This window comes from Heptranchias perlo, chromosome 2 (genome assembly GCF_035084215.1).
Source record: "Heptranchias perlo isolate sHepPer1 chromosome 2, sHepPer1.hap1, whole genome shotgun sequence".
NCBI classification, from domain to species: domain Eukaryota; kingdom Metazoa; phylum Chordata; class Chondrichthyes; order Hexanchiformes; family Hexanchidae; genus Heptranchias; species Heptranchias perlo.
Window position 1 is genome coordinate 126,044,015 of NC_090326.1, and position 22,437 is coordinate 126,066,451.

General features: G+C 43.0%; 1 protein-coding gene across 3 annotated transcripts in view; it reads left to right on the forward strand.

Annotated features, from left to right (window-relative positions):
• Positions 1 to 22,437, forward strand: part of LOC137343211 (voltage-dependent L-type calcium channel subunit beta-2-like) — a 351,241-nt gene that overhangs the window by 303,233 nt on the left and 25,571 nt on the right. For all 3 annotated transcript variants that reach the window (XM_068007083.1, XM_068007084.1, XM_068007085.1), the window contains 3 exons: positions 9,158 to 9,282; positions 16,565 to 16,645; positions 21,879 to 21,937. In XM_068007083.1, the coding sequence (XP_067863184.1) occupies positions 9,158 to 9,282; positions 16,565 to 16,645; positions 21,879 to 21,937 (265 nt within the window). The remainder of the gene's footprint in view (positions 1 to 9,157; positions 9,283 to 16,564; positions 16,646 to 21,878; positions 21,938 to 22,437) is intronic.

Below are 22,437 nucleotides of genomic sequence, written 5' to 3' on the forward strand. Positions count from 1 at the left end.
CTCCCCCATTAGCCTCAGTGCCTCTGGGCTAGGGATCCTGCTGCTATCCAGTGACTCCTGCTTCAGTATATATGTCTGTATGAATACATGTGCCAGGATGGATGTTGGCTGAGAACAGGATTGAAATCTGCTACTCAGCCTTCCTTGGGTCAATGCCATGGGTGAGTAGTATGGCTAATCCTTTCTGCTCTTTTTTTATTTGTTCATGGGATGTGGGCATTGCTGGCGAGGCCAGCATTTTTTGCCCATCCCTAATTGCCCTTGAGAAGGTGGTGGTGAGCCGCCTTCTTGAACAGCTGCAGTCCGTGTGGTGAAGGTTCTCCCACAGTGCTGTTAGGTAGGGAGTTCCAGGATTTTGACCCAGCGACGCTGAAGGAACGGCGATACATTTCCAAGTCGGGATGGTGTGTGACTTGTAGGGGAATGTGCAGGTGGTGGTGTTCCCATGTGCCTACTGCCCTTGTCCTTCTAGGTGGTAGAGGTCGCGGGTTTGGGAGGTGCTGTCAAAGAAGCCTTGGCGAGTTGCTGCAGTGCATCCTGTAGATGGTACACACTGCAGCCACAGTGCGCTGGTGGTGAAGGGAGTGAATGTTTAGGGTGGTGGATGGGGTGCCAATCAAGCAGGCTGCTCTGTCCTGGATGGTGTCGAGCATCTTGAGTGTTGATGGAGCTGCACTCATCCAGGCAAGTGGAGAGTATTCCATCACACTCTGCTATTTGTTAATGCTAGGTTGTTTTATACAATGCTATACAAGACACAGATTTAAGGAGATTAGCAAAAGAGCCAGAGGCGACATGAGAAAACATTTTTTTTCACAGCAGGTTGTAATGATCTGGAATGCATTGCCTGAAAGGATGGTGGAAGCAGATTCGATAGTAACTTTCAGAAGGGAAAAAATTTACAGGGCTATTGGGAAAGAGCTGGGCAATGGGACTAATTGGATAGCTCATTCAAAGAGCCGGCACAGGCACAATGGGCCGAATGGCCTTCTCCTGTGCTGTACCTACTATGATATATTTCTATCCAGGAAAATGTAATCAGTATATTGACTACTGATGTTGATTGGAGGAGGAGAGATTAGATTATATTTGAAGATCTAAAATATAATCACTTTTTTTTGTAGTCGATTAATTATGCCTATGCCCTGGCTACACACCAATTCTGAAATGAAAACCTCTAAACATGAAAACTCTCAATTCCACCTTGCATTTTACCAAGACAGGTGATGTTTTCTTAACTCAAAACTTCCTGCCATCAAAATTAATTTTCAGGGAGCTTATAAATTTCAGTTAACAATAAACGAATGTGAGGCCGAGCAGGTTTAAAGTTTATTATTGTGGATGATGATCTCAGCACCGGCATTTGTGCTGTCTGTATTTATCTGTGAGTGATTGACTGACAGACTGGGAAATGCAGAATAAAATAACAGTCCTCAAAGCAGCCTGGAAGATGCTTCCATCGAGTTACATCAAAACTAGAGCACAGAAACAGGCCATTCGGCCGTACAGCTCTATGCTGGTCTTTATGCTCTACACGAGCCTTCTCCCTCCCAACTTCATCTAACCCTTTCACAATATCCTTCGATTCCTTTCTCCCTCATGTGTCTATCTAGCTTCCCCTTAAATGTATCTATGCTAGTCGCCTCAACTACTCCTCGTGGTAACGCGTTCCACATTCTTACCACTCTTTGGGTAAAGACATTTCTCCTGAATTCCCTATTGGATTTATCAGCGACTATTTTATATTTATGACTTCACGTTTTGGACTCCCCCCACAAGTGGAAACATTTTCTCTACGTCTACCCTATTAAATCTACATTTACCTGACGAAGGAGGAAGCCTCCGAAAGCTTGTGAATTTAAAATAAAATTGCTGGACTATAACTTGGTGTTGTAAAATTGTTTACAATTGTCAACCCCAGTCCATCACCGGCATCTCCACATCATCACTATTAAATCCTATCATTATCTTAAAGACCCCTATTAGGTCACCCCTCAGCCTTCTCTTTTCTAGAGAAAAGAGTCCCAGCCTGTTCAGCCTTTCCTGATAAGAATATCTTCTCAATTCTGATATTATCTTTGTGAATCTTTTTTGTACCCTCTCCAATGCCTCGAGATCCTTTCTATAACATGGAGACCAGAACAGTGCACAATGCTCCAAGTGTGGTCTAACCAAGGTTCTATACAAGTTTAACATAACTTCTTTGCTTTTCAATTCTATCCCTCTAGAAATGAACCCTAGTGCTTGATTTACTTTTTTTATGATCTTATTAACGTCGCTACTTTTTAGTGATTTGTGTATCTGTACACCTAGATCCCTTGGCTCCTCTATCCCGTTTAGACTCTTATTATCCAAGCAGTATTCATCCTAGGACTTCATCCTAGGATCTTAAAGGAAGTGGCTGCAGAGATAGTAGATGCATTGGTATTAATTTTCCAAAATTCCCTAGATTCTGGAAGGATCCCATCAGATTGCAAAATAGCAAATGTAACTCCTCTATTCAAGAAAGGAGGGAGACAGAAAGCAGGAAACTACAGGCCAGTTAGCTTAACATCTGTCATCGGGAAAATGCTAGAATCTATTATTAGGGAGGTTATTGCAGGGCACTTAGAAAATCTCAATGCAATCAGGCAGAGTCAACACGGCTTTGTGAAAGGGAAATCGTGTTTGACTAATTTATTAGAGTTCTTTGAGGAAGTAACAAGCAATGTGGATAAAGGGGATCCTGTGGATGTGGTGTACTTGGATTTCCAGAAGGCTTTTGACATGGTCCCACTTCAAAGGCTACTATACAAAATAAGAGCTCATGGTGTACGGGGTAACATATTAGCATGGATAAAGGACTGGTTAGCTAACAGGAAACAAAGAGTAGGCATAAATGGGTCATTTTCAGGTTGGCAAGATGTAACGAGTGGAGTGCCACAGGAATCAGTGCTTGGACCTCAACTATTTACAATCTATATCAATGACTTGGAGGAAGGGACCGAATGTATGGTTGCTAAATTTGCTGATGACACAAAGGTAGGTAGGAAAGTAAGTTGTGAAGAGGACATAAGGGGCTCGATGTTACCAGCCCTGTGGGTTTCCGGCGGGTTGGGTTTCGGGAGCGTGGTCAACACGCTCGGTGAAATTAGTGGGTTGCCCGCACGATCGTAGCAGGCAACACACTAATAGGAATCAATTACCTGCTCCTCCGGGGTCCGCGCTGCTGGTCTGCGCGTCGGGCAGGCTGCGCATGCGCAGTACGATCTGTCAGCTGGAGGCGCTCTATTTAAAGGGGCAGTCCTCCACTGACAGATGCTGCAACCAATGGAACAAATTACAGCATGGAGCAGCCCAGGGGGAAGGCTGCTCCCAGTTTAATGATGCCTCACCCCAGGTATCATCAGATGGGGTGAGGAGGAGGGCGAAGACAGAGATCTTCCACCCGGCGGGCGGGAGGAAGCGGCCAGCCTCTGCCACCAAGAAGGCCTGGCTCGAGGTGGCAGAGGGGGTCACCTGCGCAACCAACATATCGCCCACCTGCATACAGTGCAGGAGGCGCTGCAATGACCTCAGTAGGTCAGCCACAGTGAGAACACAAAGTCTTTCCCCTACACTCCATCTGCCACAACACTGCCCCAACCCCACATCTCCTTCAGCACCGCCAACACTACTCTGTCACATCACTCCTCATACCCACTCAAACCCCATCCTCATCTTACCTCCACCTACTCATCTCGCCAGTACTCATCCTGCCACTAACACGCGACCCAATCCTCATACAATCTCATGGCTCTATCCCATACTCACCCTCTCGTGCATCTCCCTCACGGCCAGCCTCACTCAACCTGCCACCACCTGTGCTGCAGCCACAGGGCATGCATCACATATGTGCAGTAGGCAGCGTAAGGCAAATGTTTCGTGAGCATGAAGGGGGTGCACAAGGGTGTCGGAGGGTTTGCCATGGGTGTTACCTATATTGAATTTCAGAGCAACAAACAGCACACATTATATTGGCACCACCACTGCCATGTCTCCGCGAATCCTGTCTGTTGTGTCCAATAATGCCCGCTCCTGGGTATCACTATGAGGACCCACCACTGATGCCACCCATCGTGTTACTGCAGAGTAGGTGCAGTTGTATTTGCAGGGCTCTTCCGCGCAGACGACTGAGAGACATCGGCGGTGTAGCCGGCTGCACCCTGGAAGGATGCGGAGGAGAAGTTGTGGAGGGCAGTGGTGACTTTGACAGCGACAGGTAAGCAGTTGATGCTGGGGCCAGCCAGGAGCAGCTCGGCATGAAAGAGCCTGTAGATCTCCACGACTACATGTCGAGTGAATCTGCGCCTCCGTGTGCACTGCTGCTCGGAGAGGTCCGGGGAGCTGCGCCTCGGTCTGTGGACCCTGTGGCGAGGGTAGTGCCCTCTGCGATGCGTCTCTCTCTGTGGTAGCCCTCCCTCCTGCTGTGCAGGTGGGCGTGCAACAACACCGTGTTGGGGGGCTCCACGTCTCTGCGGTGGACTGCGAGGCTGCTGGGGCTGGTCATGCTGTTCGTCCTCCGAGGGTGTCCACGCACCACCCATCTGGCAGGTGTTGGTCTGAGGGGTTGTGCAGGGTAGGTGGGTGGTTCCTCGGACTGGGGCTGCGGTTTCGTGTCGGTCTGTCCTCTAGCTTGGCGGGGGGTGGTGGGGGGCAGGGGTTGCCCTATGTGACGCGGTGGCCTCCTGCGTGGGTGAGGGCTCTCCCCCGTGGAGTGCACCTTGGCACCTGCCACAGGCTGCTGGCTGCAACACGCCTGGTTGGAGAGAGACTGTTTCCCCCAGTGTGTGAAACACTCTGCGATGCAGGTAAAATCCCACACTTCCTCTTTTGACAGCTGATTCAGCTCATTAACTGACCTCAACAAGCAAGGTAAGTACTCTCAAGTGGAACCCCGCTGGCTTTAATTGCCTGCGGGATTCCCACCAGTGGGGGCCACGCACGCAGCCCCGCACGTCATCGGGGAACCCGGAAGTGGTCGGGATCGCGGCGCGATCCGGTCACGTGACCGCATATCGGGATTTTCGGGGCCCCCCCCGCTGGAAACCCGCAGGAAACCCGACCCTAAAATCGAGCCCAAGGAGTCTGCAAAGGGATATAGATAGGTTAAGTGAGTGGGCAAAAATTTGGCAGTTGGAGTATAATGTGGGAAAATGTGAACTTGTCCACTTTGGCAGGAGGAATAGAAAAGCAGTGTATTATTTAAATGGAGAGAGATTGCAGAACTCTGAGGTACAGAGGGATCTGGCTGTCCTAGTACATGAATCACAAAAAGTTAGTATGCAGGTACAGCAAGTGATTAGAAAGGCAAATGGAATGTTGTCATTTATTGCAAGGAGAATGGAATATAAAAGTAGAGATGTTTTGCTACATTTGTACAGGGCATTGGTGAGACCACATCTAGAATACTGTGTGCAGTTTTGGTCTCCTTATTTAAGAAGGGACATAATTGCTTTGGAGGTGGTTCAGAGAAGGTTCACTCGACTGATTCCCAGGATGAGGGGGTTATCTTATGAGGAAAGGTTGGACAAGTTGGGCCTGTATACAAAATGAGAGGTGATCTTATTGAAACATATGTGATCTTGAGGGGACTTGAAGGGTAGAAGCTGAGAGAATGTTTCCCCTTGTGAGAGACTAGAACTAAGGGCCACAGTTTAAAAATAAGCGGTCTCCCATTTAAGACGGAGATGAGGAGAACATTTTTCTCTGAGGGTCATGAGTCTGTGGAACTCCCTTCCCCAGAGAACGGTGAAGGCAGGGTCATTGAATATTTTTAAGGCTGAGTTATATAGATTCTCGATTAACAAGGGAGTCAAAGGTTATAGTCGGTAGACGGGAAAGTAGGGTTGAGATCACAATCGGATCAGCCATGATCTTATCAAATGGCAGAGCACACTCAAGGGGCCGTATGGCCCACTCCTGCTCTTAATTCGTATGTTCGTATGTATGTGGCCTCCTTATTCTTCCTACCAAAATGCACCACCTCACACTTATCTACATTGAAATTCATTTGCCAATTACATGTCCAATCTGCAATGTATTGATGTCCTCTTGCATTTTGACGCATTCTTCCTTTGTATTAACTACACCCCCCAAATTTAATGTCGTCCGCAGATTTTGAAATTGTACTTGTGATGCCCGCTTCCAAATCGTTAATGTAAATTATGAACAACAGTGGTCCCAGCATCGATCCCTGTGGAACACCACTTCCCTCCTTTTGCTAGTCTGAGTAGCTAACCTTAACCTATACTCTTTTTTTCTGTTTTGTAGCCAGCTTGCTATCCATTCTGCTACCTGTCCCCTGACTCCACATGCTCTGACCTTAGTCATGAGTCTACAATGCAGTAACTAATCTAGTTATTAGTTTCCTTCTTGTTTGAATCATTTTTATTTTCCCTCCATATCTGTTCTGCTCCTCTTCATTTCTTGCATGCTTTTAACTTAGCCAACCATTCTGAACTCTCTGAGCCACAACTCGAGTGCACGGAGGATTAATGATATTCTGGAGGTGAAGTGTCGCATTTGCTCATTATACCATTCAGACATTTCTTGGGAATGGCGAACAGAGCAAAAACTCAGTGGCATCGCACGGTTCAAGATGACGTACCATTCCTCTGAGACTAGACGACTAACTATGTCCCCCTTTTCTCACGCCCGCCCTGCGCTCGCCCTCCCGCGGCGCCCGCCCTGCGCTCGCCTTCCCGCGGCGCCCGCCCCCCCCCACCCCCGCCCTCCCACCTCCTCATACATCCTGGGGACTAATTGACTGTAGAAACACTTGCATCTGACAAGAAATGATGGTGTATATGGGAACATAGAAAAGTACGGGATGAGAAAAACTCAACCGCCCCTTGAGCATGTATCCCACACAGACCAGGTGCCATGTGCACTGTCAGACGCTCCCAATTAATTGAATCTCCTGGAGGAGATGAATAACAACAGGAACAGACTCCAACGAAACTGAGCGGTAAAAATTCCAGAATCTAAATATAATGTTAGATTATGTTATTCATCCCTAATCAAGTGTGTTTCAAAGGTTGAAGGTTGTCATGGACACAACAACATAGGGACCATAGTGCATTTAGGCACCAGTAAATCTTCAGTATTTTTCCTAACCAAATAGTTAATAATTCAGCTTTCTGTGTATGTATCAAGCTAAAATAAAATGGAAAGGTAAGGGCTGATGATGAAAAGGGACCTTATTAATTCCAAAATAAATTGAGTTTTCTTAACGATATTGGGAACCAGGGAGAGTAAAAACATGAGTTATACCAGAGCTTATTAATCACACTTTCAATTGTGTATTTAATTCTTTTTAATCCATAGTACATACAAATGGGAGCACACCAAGAAAAGGGAAGCAGGAGAGACTTATCAAAATAGAGCAGTGCAGAGATGTTGAGGGAAGAAACTGGTCCTGTGACAAACAGAAAAATGGGGAAGGTGGCTATAGAATCCTGAAGTCTCTGCTGCCCAGGATGAAATGAACTATTCACTTTCCAACATTTAGTTCTATTAGGCATTGGAAATCATGTAGAATGCAATGATTTTTAATCTCTATGGGATCACCATATTTTACAGGAATTATATTTGTAGTACAATTGGTATCCCTATAAAACATGGAGCACCCTATATTGATTTAGAGCATTGCTAGGTGTAGGGCTACTGTATATGATGAAACTGAATTATTTGTATGGTATGTTTGATATTTGCAACCTGAAGCGGAAATGTGAGCTGTGTGCTGTAAGCATGTTTCACCTTCTGTTTGGATAATTGGATGCACTGATGTACAAGTGTTTGGCTTGACTTTGTTTCCTGAAGATTAAATTGCAAATACATATGGTAATAAGAACCAGCTCTTCAGCTGGTGTGAGCAGATGGAAATGGAACAGAATAGCCTCTCCTTAAACTCCTCCCACTACTTCATTATAATGTTTTTGCTTAAATTCTTGTGATTAAATGTAAAATTGGTGGGACAAATCAGTCATGGTCTATTGACTGAATATTCCTTCACCTTATTTTGATATTTTTTTCTTCTTTGTTTGAATCCTCTCTGCCACACTGGTCCCCAGTCAGTCAGTAGTGTAGGCTGGTGTCTTCTGCCTCTGCCATCACTACTTTTGTAATCAGCTGCTGGAGGATACTTGCAATGGTTCTTGTGAAATTGTTCTGAAATGTTGCATCCTGCCTCCCCGGGAAACTAGGTGTAGCTTAAGACCCTGCCTATTAGGGAACCATGATCACACAGCCTGGCAGTACTCACTGTCCCAGCTTACACATGAAGGGTATTGAAGGAGTGTGGTTGCTTACCGCATGAACTGAGATCTCCAGAGAAGATAAATAGAAGAGCATAATAACAAGCCAAATACATTTAATTCATCTTGATCCCACATAAATCTGTCCGTGATTTCAGGAAAAGAATTGAATGAATAATTTATAGATTAATATAATTATTTTTATTATGAGCATATATTTAAAATATAATTGGATAGTGGGAGTCTGCCTCAGGCCTGTATTTTCTGCTTGAAGTATCGGTAATGGGAGATTTGTACGTTGGTTAATGAGATATGGTAGTGGTTCACCACCTAAACACCCTTGTGAAAACCAGTGGCCAAAGGCTGCAAAAAAAATTCCTGGAGAGTGAATGATCGGTACTGTCTGTATCTGACACTGATAGGGTAAAGGCATCGGGTAGTAATGAAAGTCTCAAAGATAATTCCTTACTTGAATTTTGTCATTGTCAACAAACCTGCAAATGGCATTTCAATTTGATGGCCGCAAGTGAACACAGCAGTGAGTTTGCTGTTGTAGTCATTAAAATGAAAGTGAACCATGTTCTTTCACCAGAGAATTTATTTACATTTTTCAGGGAGGGGGCAGTTAAAATTCTCAGGTATTTAAGGCATAATTTAAGGAGCAACTTTTTGTCTGGTTTGTCTTTGTTTATATTTGTTTATATTCGGCACACATAAATGTGTTGTCTTTGGGTTCTTTTTTACAGTTTGTACATTGTCATATTTTACTTTATACTTGCCACTGTACGTTTATTTTTACATTATTCCCTTTCATTCAACTCCTGTTTTCCTTCCTTCCCCTCCCCCTCTACCTGATGCCCTGGACCTATCTGCCTATGTAGCTATTGATATAGATGCCAGTGGCTTAGATGCAGAAGACAATGATTCCCCAGCAAACCACCGCTCCCCTATAAACAGTGTAACGTCTCCCCAGTCTAAAGAGAAAAGAATGCCCTTCTTTAAGAAGGTAACCGTACTTCCTAAGCTCCAGTCTGTCGCACGTGCTAACCAGCAGTATGTCACTCATCAAGTCTTGTATTTGTTTGCGTCCTGTGAAAAGTCAATAAAATGCATGCTCTGTTATTCTTTGTTTCTTCTTCCATTCTTCTATAGCTAAACAGAAGCAGAAATCGGTAAGTCTATATAGTCAGATGTTGGTTCTGCCAATTGCATAATTACCATTGAAATCTTTAACTCGGTCATTATGAACAAGCTTATTTCCTGATAGATGAGCATAACGATAGGATAATATAATTGTGATACATAAATTAGATTTGTGGTCATTCTGATTCGATCTGTTCTAAAGTATGCTCAAGGGGCTCATCACAGAGCTATATGAACTTTCAAGAAGAATGCTAATTATGCCATTGGAACATTCCCTGCTGCCTAGCAACTGGACAACAGGACCGTTAGTATTGTATTGGCGTGCTCTGTACTTTGTGCAAACTTTGTATTAATTTGGGAAAAAGAAGAAAAATCTTTACTTTATGGCTGTTGTCATTGTGCTTTGATCTTTTGTGATATGTGTGTTGAGGTCTGTTGTGTCGATGCTTGTGTTTAAGCTTTGCTGTTTTGCATGTTATTTTCTTGAGATATGATCTGAGAACTGAGTCATTTGCTGGTTACTGTTTGATGGTCATATACATTTGGATATTTTGTATCTATTTGGAAATGAATCTAACACAAAAGTAGTCAGCTCGTGAGGGAAAATCAAAGAAAACAAGTGACGGTGTGGATAAAAAGGAAAAAAAACTGCAAATGCTGAAAATCTGAAATAAGAGAGAAAAATGCGTAACACACACAAGAAGTCTATTGGCATCTGAAAAGAAAAAAGATGTGTTGATATTTTGGATGTACCTGTTTCTCTTACAACCAACTGGCTTAATTGCACTGCCTATCCCCACTGCAAAAGTCTGCTTTTGTTGTGTCATTACAAATGGTATTGAATTATTTGCTGACATAATTAAACTGGATATATTTATAACTGTGTGACTCAAATAAATAATGTTATATTGCATTCTACGCATTTTAAGTATTAGCAAATTATATATTAATCAAATTAGGTTTGACAAACAAATGAGTTCATGAAGATAAAACAATAGCTATTTTATTTGAGGTACATTTTGTTTCACACGCATCATCTTTTTAATGTGAAAAAAAGTCATGGCAGGTACATTGTGAATTTTGTATGTTTATAGTTATAATAATTAGTGATACTGTCCTAGCTCCACTAGCCATGTTGACTAAATTTAGGGTCTTGGTAGGCACTCTTGACACAATTGACAACTATAAGAATTTTTCCTTATCTAAAATGAGGAACAATTGTTACTTTGTGCTAAATTTACAACAGATTACAGCTGTTCTTGCCTGAATAGTTCTACTTCAAAATACTGTTAATCCAAATTTATTCAGTAACTTACTGGAAGTGAATTACAAAAGAGAGATAATAAAGATATTTACGAAATATTAAAATGGGCTAGAAAGGGCAGACATTATTAGCAGCTGAGGAAGATTGTTCACTAATTATCTTTATGCACAGGGAGAGCTGGCCACATGAAAATACTTGCCCTTTTTGTTATCTTCAACTAGCAAGGTGTTTGCCATTTTATGTGATGTATGCCATGTTGAGTATTTTCTTAACAGAAGAAAACTGCCTTCAATAGACCATCACCATGCCAGAATTGGTGGCACATAGCAAGAAAAATTTCTTATCCACAACACAGATAGCATTGTGGATATTGTAGGCTGGAAGACTGCATAGAACCTGGGAACGGCAACAATCCTGGCTTGTACAGTGGTAATCATGTACATTCATCGTAGCAATGATTTTTGCTTTCATCAGATTCAAAGCAGTATTTTTTTTTATTCGTTCATGGGATGTGGGCGTCGTTGGCAAGGCCAGCATTTATTGCCCATCCCTAATTGCCTTTGAGAAGGTGGTGATGAGCTGCTGCCTTGAACCACTGCAGTCCATGTGGTGAAGGTTCTCCCATAGTGCTGTTGGGTAAGGAGTTTCAGGATTTTGACCCAGCGACAATGAAGGAATGGCTATATATTTCCAAGTAGAGATGGTGTGTGACTTGGAGGGGAACGTGCAGGTGGTGTTCCCATGTGCCTGCTGCCTTTGTCCTTCTAGATGGTAGAGGTCGCGGGTTTGGGAGGTGCTGTCGAAACCTTGGCGAGTTGCTGCAGTGCATCCTGTAGACGGTGCACGCTGCAGCCATGGTGCGCCAGTGGTGAAGGGAGTGAATGTTTAGGGTGGTGGATGGAGTGCCAATCAAGCGAGTTGCTTTGTCCTGGATGGTGTTGAGCTTCTTGAACGTTGTTTGAGCTGCACTCATCCAGGCAAGTGGAGAGTATTCCATCACACTCCTGACTTGTGCCTTGTAGATGGTGGAAAGGCTTTGGGGAGTCAGGAGGTGAGTCACTCGCTGCAGAATACCCAGCCTCTGACCTGCTCTTTTAGCCACAGTATTTATGTGGCTGGTTCAGTTAAGTTTCTGGTCAATGGTGACCCCCAGGATGTTGATGATGGGGGATGCCGTTGAATGTCAAGGGGAGGTGGTTGGACTCTCTCGTACATCTCGTATGCAAAACCAGTTCATGCTTGATGCTTTTATTTTAAAACAGAAAGGTCAAAGACCCCAGAGAAAGAAACACTACTATGGGGACCATCTTGGTCACCTCAGTTTTCTACATGAAACACACCACTTGAAACAGGCACCAGCCCGGACTTAGAAGGGCTGGTCCTAAAGACTAAGGAGGTAACACAGGGTGAGGAAGGGGCAGAGGTGGTGGCTGAAGAAAGTTTGGTGTTGCTGTGTGGAGTTACAGCATCATCTCAAGCCCTGCTGAGTTGTTTTGTGATTCAACCTCACCGGGCCACACATGAAATAGAAGGTTCGTCACATGCATGAACTGCAATAAGTCACTTGGCTCGTTAGAGCTGCAGATTCTGCAACTCAGTGTCGTCAGCAAAAGTTGTCTGTTCTGCAGACTGCCCTTGAGAAGCAGGCATTATCAGTGACACCTGCAGTGGAGATCTCAGGCATGAATACAGTGAGCATCTCTCAGGAATTCTCCTGCTGTTGATGTCAGTGTACTGAGTTTCACAATCAATCAAGGAGAAATTCAGAGATCATGCAGCAGCACAACAGTCTCTGCTTGTAAAGATCAGTGACTGCAGTCAGGGCTTTGTCTTCTGTAGGGGCAAGCATGCAGAAATACAGTTACAAGTAGGTAGCTCTCAAGTCACTGCAAACCTATTGGCGGGACCTGCTTCTTGGCAAATGACAGGAGAAGCACCACAAAGTGTGCAGGACCTCGTAGCCGTAATAGGACAGGCTACTCCTGGCACGGAAGAAGGAGTACCAGAGTCTGTTACATGTAGAAGGTATGATGTGGAGATGCCGGTGATGGACTGGGGTTGACAAATGTAAACAATCTTACAACACCAAGTTATAATCCAACAATTTCATTTGAAAATCACAAGCTTTCGGAGGCTTCCTCCTTCGTCAGGTGAATGTCAGGAAATCCTTGAACCTTTCGCATTTATATTCAGAGAACAATACCTGGTGATTACAGATAATCATTCCAACTGCCCGTTGTCAAGGCAATCAAAGTGTTCAGACAGAGAGGTGTTACCTACAGGACCACCGAATATACAAACGGCCAGAACACAAAACAGAGAGAGAGAGGGAGAAACATCCGAAAGGAAGAGAAAGACTGAAAATGACCCGTTGAATTAAAAACAGATAACTTTTATTCGCTGGTGGGGTTACGTGTAGCGCGACATGAACCCAAGATCCCGGTTGAGGCCGTCCTCATGGGTGCGGAACTTGGCTATCAATTTCTGCTCGACGATTTTGCGTTGTCGTGTGTCTCGAAGGCTGTCTTTTGTTCTGGCCGTTTGTGTATTCGGTGGTCCTGTAGGTAACATCTCTCTGTCTGAACACTTTGATTGCCTTGACAACGGGCAGTTAGAAAGATTATCTGTAATCACCAGGTATTGTTCTCTGACTATAAATGCGGTAACCTTCCATGGAATCCGAATCCCACACTCACCTGACAAAGGAGAAAGCCTCCGAAAGCTTGTGATTTTCAAATAAAACAGTTGGACTATAACCTGGTGTAAGATTCCTTACATTTGTCAACCCCAGTCCATCACCGGCATCTCCACATCACTGAGGAACTCCTGCAGCGATGTCTTAGGGCTGAGATGATTGGCCTCCAACAACCGCTACCATCTTCCTTTGTGCTAGGTATGACTCCAGCCACTGGAGAGTTTTCCCCCTGATTCCCATTGACTTCAATTTTACTGGGGCTCCTTGGTGCCACATTCGGTCAAATGCTGCCTTGATGTTAAGGGCAGTCACTCTCACCTCACCTTTGGAAGTCAGCTGTTTTGTCCATGTTTGGACCAAGTCTGTAATGAGGTCTGGAGCCGAGTGGTCCTGGCCGAACCCAAACTGAGTGTCAGTGTGCAAGTTATTGGTGAGTAAGTGCTGCTTGATAGCACTGTTGACGACACCTTCCATCACTTTGCTGATGATTGAGAGTAGACTGATGAGGCAGTAATCGACCGGATTGGATTTGTCCTGCTTTTTGTGGTCAGGATATACCTGGGCAATTTTCCATATTGTCGGGTAGTTGCCAGTTTGGCTAGAGGCGCGGTTCGTTCTGGAGCACAAGTTTTCAGCACTACAGCTGGGATGTTGTCGAGGTCCATAGTCTTTGCTGTATCCAGTGCACTCAGCCATTTCTTGATATCACGTGGAGTGAATCGAATTGGCTGAAGACTGTCTTCCGTGATGGTGGGGATATCGGGAGGAGGCCAAGATGGATCTTCCACTCGGCACTTCTGGCTGAAAATGTTTGCAAACGCTTCAGCCTTGTCTTTTGCACTCACGTGCTGGGCTTTGCCATCATTGAGGATGGGGATGTTCACGGAGCAGCCTCCTCCCGTTAATTGTTTAATTGTCCTCTACCCATTCACTGTTGGATGCGGCAGGACTGCAGAGCTTTCATCTGATCCGTTGGTTGTGGGATCGCTTAGCACCGCTTCCGCTGTTTAGCATGCATATAGTCCTGTGTTGTAGCTTCACTGGTTTGGTACCTCATTTTTAGGTGTGCCTGGTGCTGCTCCTGGCATGCTCTTCTACACTCCTCACTGAACCAGGGTTGATCCCCTGGCTTGTTGGTAATGGTAGAGTGAGGAATATGCCAGGCCATGAGGTTACAGATTGTGCTGGAATACAATTCTGCTACTGCTGATGGCCCACAGCGCCTCATGGATGCCCAGTCTTGAGCTGCTGGATCTGTTCTGAATCTACCCCATTTAGCACGGTGATAGTGCCACACAACATGTTGGATGGTGTCCTCAGTGTGAAGATGGGACTTCCTCTCCACAAGGACTGTATGGTGGTCACTCCAACCAATATTGTCATGGACAGATGCATCTGCGACAGGTAGATTGGTGAGATTTTTATTCCAAATTTTATTTAATTAACTGAATTTCAATTCCTCAGCTGCCATGGCAGGATTTGAACTCGCGTCTCCGGATTATTAGTACAGGCCTCTGGATTAGTAGTGCAGGAGCACAACCACTATGCTACCATATCCGTAGACTCAATGGATTTTGGGCCCCTACATCAGATAAAACGGAATCCACTCGCTGTGCCCTTGAACCTCCTAGGCCATGGTCTCCTACTATTCTCTGCTCGTCCTCCAAAGTATCTAGCATTGACAGATATGATGAGATACCAATGCTGCAGAATTCAGCGAAAAACTCTATCTTAAAGGAACATCTCCTGCTCTGCTCACCATTGAAACATTCCTGGATTTCTCTCTTGCTTTAACACCAAATCCTGTAATGTAATGTGGAAATAAAATGAATCCTGAGTAGATTTGCAAGTTCTGCATTACTGCTTCTGAACAAGGAAAAAAAGGGTTAACCAAGAGCAAGGCTAGGAGTGAATTAAAAATGCTGTAATGTTCTGTGAATGCTAATGCGCAAAGTTGCTGACAGAGCGAAATAAAGCATCCACCTAGAGTTAAACCTGATTTTTGTTTTTGGTAATAGTTGTTTTAATTATAGAAAACACTTGAGTCCTTGATTGTTTCCGTGTGTAGGTTTATTTCTGTATTTTATAGTTTGTACTGTTCCAGTTGTATTTTTTCTTTAGGCACCTTGTCCAAGGGCTTCCCATTAATTAAGCTAACCATTGTGTTACTTGGGGCTAGCACAGTTACATTATTCAATGCAATTTATGGATTGTAGGGCACTCAATGAAATTAAATGAGAAATAATTTAGCATATGGAATACATTTTCACAGATACAACACATTATTCAATTTTTTAAGACACTTACAATTCTGCAGTTTGCTTCCTAGTTTTGGAAAGGCTGACTTTTAACTGAAAAAAAAACATGGAACAGGGGTTCTGTGCTCCTGTCTATATCACATGATGTGGGCTTGTGTGATTGCCATTCTTGTAGACCAAACTAGCAGTGGCGGCCTTTAGAATTCAGCAGTTAAATGTGACTCATAGTCTGCAATGTCCCGTGTTTATCAGCTGTTTAAATATTTACCTTGTCACTGTGTCTCTATGCCATCCTTGGGGACCAAACACACCCGGTTCTTGTTTACTCCACAACTATTGTCTTTTAATGACCGGTGAACGCTTGAAATCCCACAGAGGGTTTTGTTTTATTAGTTCCACACACTAGACTTCATGCCCAGGGTTCCTGTTCTGGCAGCCATTACTATGCACAGGTGCTGGCACTATTTATCAGCCACCAAAGCAATCGATGTCATAAGATATTACATCAGGAAGGCTTGTCTTTTTTTTTGCTACTGTTAAACATAATGACTGAAAGGAAAATTGCAGCTAAAAAAAATGAATATTCATTTTTTATATATCCACTAAAAATTGTGTTTGCAATTGTGCTTTTAGTTGGAAAGTTAGTTTGGACATTTTCTTTGTGTGATTCAGCCGTTGATTAGGACTGGGGTCTATCTTGTATTTACCACTGGGAAATAGAAACATTCCCGCAAAAAATATTGACTCATTCAATGATTCTCAGCACTATTTCTAAGAAATATGAATGTTAATCTGACTGGTTATAATACAGAAAAGATTCCATGGTGCAGTATGTGCATAACTGTTACTTATGAATTTGGTGGTGAAAGGGGGCAAATTGGAAACTATTCTATTCATGACATTCTAAGACTATGTTTTCTTCACACAGACTGAGCACATCCCTCCCTATGATGTAGTGCCTTCTATGCGACCGGTAGTTTTAGTGGGGCCTTCTCTGAAAGGGTATGAGGTAAGTAGATCAAGAATAGTCCATACGCTACATTTTACAGACAATTCTTTTTTTAAAAAAAATATACTGTTTAAGAAAGGCCATAACATTAACTCTTGGAAGGGGAGGAAAGGAGACAGAGTGCAGGACAGTCAGATTGGGGTGATGGAGAGGCAGAGCAGAGAGACAAAGATGGTGGCGAGAGGAAGCTGGGTAGACTGACCCCTCGATGCTACCACTTTGTGTTTACATTACCTCTTATATCTCTAGTAGGGTATTTTCTGTTCACTCTGCCTGTGAGAAGCAGGGCCCTTCAGATGCATGAGATTGTGATCCTCAAATGGCAGGAAATGAGACCATGATATCACCAGTGAAACTCTCCAAATGCAGGAGAATTGGCAAAATGAAAAATGAGATTGAAACCTAGATGTGTGTAGTGGCCTAGTCGTACTATGGGTTTTGCATCAGTGCTATGTGAATTTTAGTTCTATTTATACAAAACCAGCTGTACAGGGATTGAAGGGACTGAAATGACGACACATTAATGTTTGGAGGTGGTAGACTCGCACTGTACTAGCTTCACAATGGCTGCTGTGTAACTACAACTGTTACGAAACAAACATTCAAAGCCTGCAAACTTTTAAAGCTTAATTTTTAACCTTTGTAATGTGGCTCATGCGTGGAATAAAAACATAACTAGCACTTGGATACCAATAAGCAGCGCACTTACATTCCTAAAAACAAACATGAGAGCTCCACTTGCCTGACTATAGAGAAATACAGAGTTGGTAGAATTTTGGTGCAGCTGGCTCCATATCACTTTGAGCAGTACCAGTCACTATATCTGTAGTATTAACAATGCTTTTATAAGTGAGATACACATACATGCACAAATTTCATAAGATAAATAGAGGTTGGAGGTGCTTTTTTGCTTTTACATTGGAATATGAGTCTAAATTTGGAGAGAAAGAAAAGTGCGCATTATGTGCATTGGGAATTTTATCTGGTCCAGTTTCAGTGAGAGGAACTTTTGTTTGCTAGGCTTTCTTTTTAAAAAGGTAATAATTATTTAAGTATATGGACTTTCATAAGGCATTTGATAAAGTACCACATAATACACTTCTTAGCAAAATTAAAGCCTGTGGGATTAAAGGGACAGTGGCAGCATGGATACAAAATTGGCTAAGGAACAGAAGGTGAATGGTTGTTTTTCATACTGGAGGGAAGTATACAGTGGTGTTCCCCAGAGGCCAGTATTAGGACCACTGCTCTTCTTGATATATATTAATGACCTGGACTTGGGTGTAGAGGGTACAATTTCAAAGTTTGCAGATGACACAAAATTCGGAAATGTAGTAAACAATGTGAAGGATAGTAACAGACTTCAGGAAGACATAAACAGACTGGCAAAATGGGCAGACATACGGCAGATGAAATTTATGCAGAGAAGTGTGGAATGATACATTTTGGTGGGAAGAATGAGGAGAGGCATTACAAACTAAATGGTACAATTTTAACGGGAGTGCAGGAACAGAGATGCCTGGGGGTGTATGTACACAAATCTTTGAAGATGGCAGGACAAGTTGAGAAGGCTGTTAAAAAAAGCATATGGGATCCTGGGCTTTATTAATAGAGGCATAGTACAAAAACTAAACCTCTATAAAACACTGGTTAGGCTGCAGTTGGAGTATTGTTTTCAATTCTGGGCACCACACTTAGGAAGGATGTCAAGGCCTTAGAAAAGGTGCAGAAGAGATTTACTAGAATGGTACCAGGGATGAGGGACTTCAGTTATGTGGAGAAGCTGGGGTTGTTCTCCTTAGAGCAGAGAAGGTTAAGAGGAGATTTGATAGAGGTGTTCAAAATCATGAACGGTTTTGATAGTGTAAATAAAGAGAAACTGTTTCCAGTGGCAGAAGGGTCGGTAACCAGAGGACACAGATTTAAGGTGATCGGCAAAAGAGCCAAAAGCGCCATGAGGAAACATTTTTTTTAACGCAGCGAGTGGTTATGATCTGGAATGCGCTGCCTGAAAGGGTGGTGAAACCAGATTCAGTAGGGACTTTCAAAAGGGAATTGGATAGTTACTTAAAGGGAAAAAATTTACAGGGCTATGGGGAAAGAGCAGAGGAATGGGACTAATTGGATAGGCCGTTCAAAGAACCGGCACAGGTATGATGGGCCGAATGGCCTCCTGTGCTGTACCTACTATGATAAGCAGTTCCCTGTTTTGTTCATTTGTGTAGATTGTAAGCTTATCAAAACTCAAATCTTAAGGTAGTTTACCAGAATATCAGGTTTCCGATATCTTGAATATCCCTGCTGTAAAATGCATCTAGGATGTTTCTTTTATAGGTTTCTATATAAAGCTATTAGTTGTAGACCCATGTTTATTGACTACATTAAGTTGAAATTGTTTGAATTTTATGACCTGCCTGGAATATGTAAAAATGTGTAAATTAATGCGATCTGGAGTCCAGCAAAAAGACTAGTGGCTTTTTAAAATAAACGTCTTCAGACATTCCTTTTGAGTTGTAAATTCTAGAATAAACAAGTTCGCATTAATTATAGGGTGGGAATCCTGTCTTAGGTTTACCACACCTAAAAGATGGCACTGAACTCAATGCAACCGAATACTGGAGGGTTGGTAGGTCTGATCATTTTCTATTGATTTAAGCGTTCCAAATTGTGATGGTGCAAACATCGTCCATGGGTTGGTGACATGTTGGTGCTGATTTGGCTATAAGCTAGTATGACCTAATAGCAGATAGAGAGTGGTTAACATATGTAGTGAATTACTCAAGGAGGCAATGGAGGCAGATAGCGTGAAAAATATTAACAAAGGAACAGGAGTAGGCCATTCAGCCCCTCGAGCCTGTTTCGCCATTTCAATTAGATCATGGTTGATCTGTATCTTAACTCCATCTACCCGCATTGGTTCCATAACCCTTAATATCTTTACCTAACAAAAATCTATCAATCTCAGTTTTGAAATTTTCACAGCTTTTGGGGAGGGAGTTCGAGATTTCCTCTACCCTTTGAGTGAAGAAGTGCTTTCTGACATCACCCTTGAATGGCCTAGCTCTAATTTTAAGGTTATGCCCCCTCATTCTGGACTCCCCCACCAGAGGAAATAGATTATCTCTAACTACCCTATCAAATCATCTTCAACACATCAATTAGGTCATTCCTTAAATCTTCTATATTCAAGGGAATACAAGCCTTCTGTATGCAACCTGTCCTCATAATTTAACCCTTTTAGCCCCGGTATCATTCTGGTAAATCAGGGCTGCACCCCTTCCAAGGCCAATATATCCTACCTGAGGTGCGGTGCCCAGAATCACTTGCATTTATGTAGTGCCTTTCACAACCTCAGGACTCCCCAAAGCACCTTACAGCCATTGAAATACTTTTTTGCATTGTAGTCACTGTTGTAATGTAGGAAACGCAGCAGCCAATTTGCGCACAGCAAGCTCCCACAAACAGCAATGTGATAATGACCAGATAATCAGTTTTAGTGGTGTTAGTTGAGGGATAAATGTTGGCCAGAACTCCCCTTAGAAATAGTGCCATGGGATCTTTCACATCCACCTGACAGGGGCTTGGTTTTAACGTCTCATCCGAAAGGTAGCCCCTCTGACAGTGCAGCACTCCCTCGGTACTGTACTGGAGTATCAGCCTGGATTTTGTGCTCAAGTCCCTAGAATGGGGCTTGAACCTACAACCTTCTGACTCAGAGGTGAAAGTGCTACCCATTGAGCCACAGCTGACACCACTAAAATGAACTGAATGCAGTACTTTAGATGGGGTCTGACCAGAGGTCTGTACAGCTGTAACATGTATTCCAGCCCTCGAGATAAAGGCCAACATTCCATTGGCCTTTTAAATTATTTTTTGTACTTGTCCACTAGCTTTTAATGATTTCTCTACTTGGACCCCTAAATCTCTCTGCTGATCCAGAGTTCCTAGCTTCTCGCCATTTAGAAAATACTCTGATCTATCTTTCTTAGTGCAAGGTCATCCATTTTGGACGTTTCATACAGTGAACTCCATCTACCACAGTTTTGCCCATTCACTTAATCTATCAATGTCCCTTTGCAACTTTCTGCTCCCATCTACACTATTTACTGTGCCACCTAACTTAAGAGTCATCAGCAAACTTAGATATATGGCTCTCTATTCCATCATTTAAGTCATTTATAAATATAGTGAAAAGCTGAGGCCCCAGCACAGATCCCCGGGGGACACCTCTAGTCACATCCTGCCAATTTGAGTACATACCCATTATCCCTACTCTCGGCCTCCTACCTCCTGTCCAATTCCCTAACCAAGCCAATAGGTTTCCTCCAATTTCACGCACTCTCATTTTTGTTAACAGTCTGTTCTGTGGAACCTTGTCGATTGCCTTTTGGAAGTCCATATAAATAACATCCCTTATCTACCACGTTAGTTACCTCTTCAAAAATTCAACTAGGTTCATTAGACATGACATCTTTTACAAACCCATGCTGGCGCTCTCTTATCAGTTCATGTTTGTCCAAGTGCTCAGTCATTCTGTCCCTAATAATAGATTCTAGTAACTTCCCCACAACTGATGTTAGACTAATAGGCCTATAATTTCCTAGTTTCTCTCCTGGCCATTCTTAAATAATGGAGTGATGTTGGCAGTTTTCCAGTCCAAGGGGACAATTCCTGAATTGAGAGAGATTTGGAACATCATGACTATAGCATCTACAATTTCCTCACCTACTTCGTTTAAAACCCTGGGATGGCAACCATCGGGACTTGGAGATTTGTCTATCTTTAATCTCATTAGTTTCTGCATTACCATTTTTTTTTACTTATATCGAATCTCGTTAGTTCCTCCCCTTAATTTATTTTTAGTTTTCCTCGTATCTCTGGTACTTTATCCTCATCCTTTACTGTGAAGACTGATACAAAGTAAGTATTTAGCAAGTCTGCCTTTCCTGATTTTCAATTATAATATCACCTGCATCTGTCTTTAATGGGCTCACATTACTCTCAGCCACCCATACTTTCCTGTGTTCCAGACTCCACACTAAGCTGGAACTGTCAAATCCAGGCATCACAGTCAGCTTCCTTGTTGATTTTAAAATCTTAGTAACTCTTTCTACATAAAATTTTATGGAAATTCAGTTTTAGGCTGTAGGTCAAAATATGTGGATTTATACTCCAAGTATTTTATTGTTAAAACATGGATTAAATTTGCATTTTATAAAATTCCTTTCTTTAGGTGACAGACATGATGCAAAAAGCATTGTTTGACTTTCTGAAACATAGATTTGAAGGAAGGTACGTACTATTCTTTGGATTCTTGGCAAGTGATGAATGAAGTAGGGACTGAATCTTCAGTGCTTCGTCACCATCTGTTAATGTGTTTATATTAAAGGGGTGAATGCACAATCCGGCTCTCCCTGCAGGGAGTGGAATCACAGGAGGTGCCTTCATTTTATTGGTCAGAACTTCATGGGCTGTAGACACGTGTGATTTCTTAAGATGCACTCCCTCTGCTGGATTGCAGACTCACCCTTTTAAATTTATTGACCATCATAGTCAGAAGGATGTTGTATGTGGTGGTTTTAAGCAGGGTGGTGGGGTGTATGGGCAAATTGGTTGGAGAAACAGTCCTGGTTTCTGTATTGTTATGATCATTCATGAAATAACTTGTGATTTTGACATTATAGATGTTTCCATCCCTGACTAAGTGATAGTCTATTAAATCATGGAATAATATGTAGTTGGAGTACTGAAGCCTTTGAAAAGATTTCATTCTCCTCTTCAACATCCTCTGA